A 3,849-nucleotide genomic window follows, 5' to 3' on the forward strand; every position below is an offset into this window, starting at 1 on the left:
TGAGTGGTCCATCTATCAAATTGATGTGTCTCCAATTTAGAGACAAGGATGTTGTGCAGGACAGTGTCAGACACTTTGCATAAGTCCAGGTAGATGACGTCAACTGCTCTGCTGCTGTCCATCAGTTCTGTAGCCCCATCACAGAAAGCCACCAAATTGGTCAGGCAGGATTTCCCCATAGTGAAGCCATGCTGGCTGACACCAGCCACCTCACTGTTTTTCATGTGCCTCAGCATTCTTTCCGAGAGAATCTGCTCCAAGATTTTGCCCGGCACAGAGGTGAGACTGACTGGTCTGTAGTTCCCTGGGTCTTCCACCTTCCCCTTCCTGAAAATGGGGGTTATATTACCCTTCTTCCAGTCATCAGGAACTTCACCTGACTGCCATGATTTTTCAAATATGATGGACAGTGGCCGAGCAACTTCATTCGCCAGCTCCTTCAGGACCCACGGATGGATTTCATCAGGTCCCATGGACTTGTGCACGTTCAGGTTCTTAAGGTGGTCTCAAACCTGATCCTTTCCTACCGTGGGCCTAAGGTCTTCATTCTCACAGTCCCTACTCCTCTTCCCTCTTTGCAGAATTTTTGGATGCATAATAAAGCAATGCAAATTCTGGTCCTGGAGCCAGAGACTTAACTTGCAGCCCTCAGATGGCTTTGAAAATACTGTTCTTAATCTCATTCCTCTCTTCACATCCTGTTTACAGATGGGACAGTTTAGACTTACCCATGTAAGAGGGATAATATAACACATGGCTGCAATGTTTTGTAACATCTCAGGTTCTAGACAAATGTAAAATATTGCTATTCATATTCACATATTATTTTGATGGTACAGTTTGTATGTGACCTGGAGAAAACCTCGGCAATAATTCACTACCCTGCAGTTCTAATATAACTGTGATATAGAAGGTGTCTTGGACCACCAGTTGTTGTTGAGAACAGCAGGTAATAGGCACTGACTACTAAAAGGAGTTAAGCACCTAAATGCATGCGAAAAATCCTACAAGAGAGTCTCTGCATTTCCCCAGACTCCATAAAACCTTTAAACATTCAGCCACAAAAATCTTCCTTGAGCATGCAGGTGGGGTAAAAAGACCCTTAATGTGCTAAATCTGTACCCCATCACAGCTTGTCAATAAATTGAAGTCAAGGAAGTGATTATGGAGGGATGTAATATACGCCTTTTCAGGCTTTTTCACAGCTTTTTGTGTAATGCCTTGATGCATAATGCTACTGCTGCTGCACTGCAATTAACATCAGTAGATGGTTTTACCTCAAGACCACAGATGAAATCCTAGTAAGGCAGCAATTGCTCAGTGAGCTGGACGAAGTATTTCCAGTTTCCCATAAGGTACAGCATTTTGTCATTTATTCTGCCAAAAGAACAAAATATTTGCTCTATACTTGCTTTTGCTGTTGAACTCAAATCTGTCTCAATTACAGAGTAAACCTATTTTTCTTTTTTCTTTTCCACATTTTTCTCTAGTCCCATGCTGTCTACAATTCATAGAGGTTTTAAATTGTTTTTGTTATGTTGAAACGACAGAAATATTTAGACTTTTTTAAAAGGAGAAACACTCCACCACCCACTTCTAGCTTCAAGGGCTGTTTGAAATAACCTTATCTTCAGCTTTTCATCTAGAGCACTGAAAAACAAGTACAGAACAATTTACCATGTGTAGAGCTTTCAACTGAGACCTGTGAACTGTTTTCCTTCCCCTCTGGTCCACAGCTAGTATAGACAGAACAGGGTTTATTTTGATGGTGAGGTGTTTTGTGTCACTCATTTATCCTCATGTGCCAGTGCAAGACCGCCCTCTCGTGTCAGGAGTTTTGCTTGTGCTCGGTCTGGTATGTGCCCCCCAGCTAATGGAGTATAATCGTTATCTCCAGTCTTGCTTCCTGGAGAAGGCAGTAAATAAATGTATTTAATGATCATAAGTGTTCCTCCCAATTCATATGCATAATGTCTTCTGCTAATTCATGTGATAGCTTTTTATACCTTATGGGATATTTGGATTAAAGTAATTTATTAAAAAGTTTAAATATGAACCCTGATAATTGATTTTTCTCATTCTCTCTCTCTCTTAGCTATGACTGTCCGGAATGGAGGAAATGTGCTGGTTCCCTGTTATCCCTCTGGAGTAATATACGACCTGCTGGAGTGCCTGTATCAGTATATTGACTCTGCTGGACTCTCCAACGTCCCTTTTTATTTCATCTCACCTGTTGCCAACAGCTCCCTTGAGTTCTCCCAGATCTTTGCTGAGTGGTAGGTGTTAAAGGGCTGCTTCATCAGCCTCAATTCACACACTTAGCTATGGTAAATAGATGTATGCAGGTTATCTCTACTTGACACACTCTAAAGTATCTCTTAGACTTTATCAACTCACACTACAATTGTTAACACTTTTCTTGAGTCACAAGTGCATGTGTGCGTGTGTAAGTAGATGTTCTGTGTTAGGGAAGCATCATTTCCTATAGAACATACGAACTCAGTAATGTGTCCTTTTTGGTACTTCCCCTAATGATTAAATTATGTACCTGAGTTGAGTGAATTTTAGCTATGCCTGTTTGCACATCCCTGTCCACTGCCCCCCAAAGCGTGGTATCACTGTATAAGGAAAATAAATTTTTCAGGCTTAATTTTGCTGAGCCAGCAGTGTATTTTCATGGCACAAAAAGGCCAGCAGTATCCTGGGCTGCATTAGGTGGAGCACTGCCAACCAGTCAGGGAAGGGGATGGTTGCCCCCAAAGAGTTGTAGTCAATGGCTCAATTTCCAGGTAGACACACCTCTCCTATGGCTGGATCACCAAACTGGAGCACCTCTCCTATAGAGACAGGCTGAGAGAGCTGGGCTTGTTCAGCCTGGAGAACAGAAGGCTCCAGGGAGGCCTTAGAGCAGCTTCCAGTGCCTAAAGAGGGCAATAAGAAAGCTGGAGAGGGGCTTTTGACAAGGGCTTTTAGGGACAGAACAAGGAGGAATGGCTTTAAACTGACAGAGGGGAGATTGAGATGAGATCTTAGGAAGAAGTTGTTCCCTGTGAGGGTGGTGAGGCCCTGGCACAGGTTGCCTGGAGAAGCTGTGGCTGCCCCATCCCTGGCAGTGTTCAAGGCCAGGTTGGATGGGGCTTGGAACAACCTGGTTTAGTGGAAGGTGTCCCTGCCCATGGCAGGAGGTTGGAACTGGATGAGCTTTAAGATCCCTTCCAACTCAAACCAATCTATGATTCTAGATTCTATGATTATCAGTGTGTAGAAATATCTGATGGGAAGAAGTGAGAATGAGGGAGGCAGACTCTTCTCAGTAGGGCCCGCTGACAGAACAAGAGGCACAAATTAAAACACATGAAATTCTGTCCGAACAGAAGAAACACTTTTTTACTGTGAGGGAGTTCAAACCCTGGAACAGGTTGTGGTGAGAGTTCATGGATTCTCTGTCTACGGAGGCTCCAAAGCCCAACTGGGCACAGTCCTGGATGACCTGCTGTAGTGCTTGAGCAGCAGCTTGGACTGGATAATCTCAAGAGGACCCTTCCAACCTCAACAGTTCTGTGATTCAGAAATCTTAAGTGATTGATGCCACGGGAGAATTGTAAAGAAGAGTGAAATCTGGTGAATTTAATTATGTTGCTTTCAGCGGAAGTAGGAAAACCTTGGTGTCCAGGCCAAACTTTTGTGTACTCACCAGGTTGCATTGACTCATGCAGTTAGTTTATAGTTAAACAGTTGTTTGGTTTGTACTTCCAAGGTGATTTCATTTCAGTAGAAGGTGAAGTGGTGGCTACTTAGTGTATAGTTCTTGTTGCAGCAATGCTGTTAAAGTAGCAGGAAAGTTACCCC

General features: G+C 43.3%; 1 protein-coding gene across 1 annotated transcript in view; it reads left to right on the forward strand.

Moving 5' to 3' along the window:
* Positions 1 to 2,095: 2,095 nt before the first annotated feature.
* INTS9 (integrator complex subunit 9) overlaps positions 2,096 to 3,849 on the forward strand; it is a gene marked incomplete at its 5' end in the record, with an annotated part of 35,006 nt that continues 33,252 nt past the window's right edge. The window contains one exon of the mRNA XM_010022631.1: positions 2,096 to 2,276. Within this exon, the coding sequence (XP_010020933.1) occupies positions 2,096 to 2,276 (181 nt within the window). The remainder of the gene's footprint in view (positions 2,277 to 3,849) is intronic.

The sequence above is a fragment of the Nestor notabilis genome, unplaced genomic scaffold, assembly GCF_000696875.1.
Source record: "Nestor notabilis isolate BGI_N333 unplaced genomic scaffold, ASM69687v1 scaffold3729, whole genome shotgun sequence".
Classification (NCBI taxonomy): Eukaryota; Metazoa; Chordata; class Aves; order Psittaciformes; family Psittacidae; genus Nestor; species Nestor notabilis.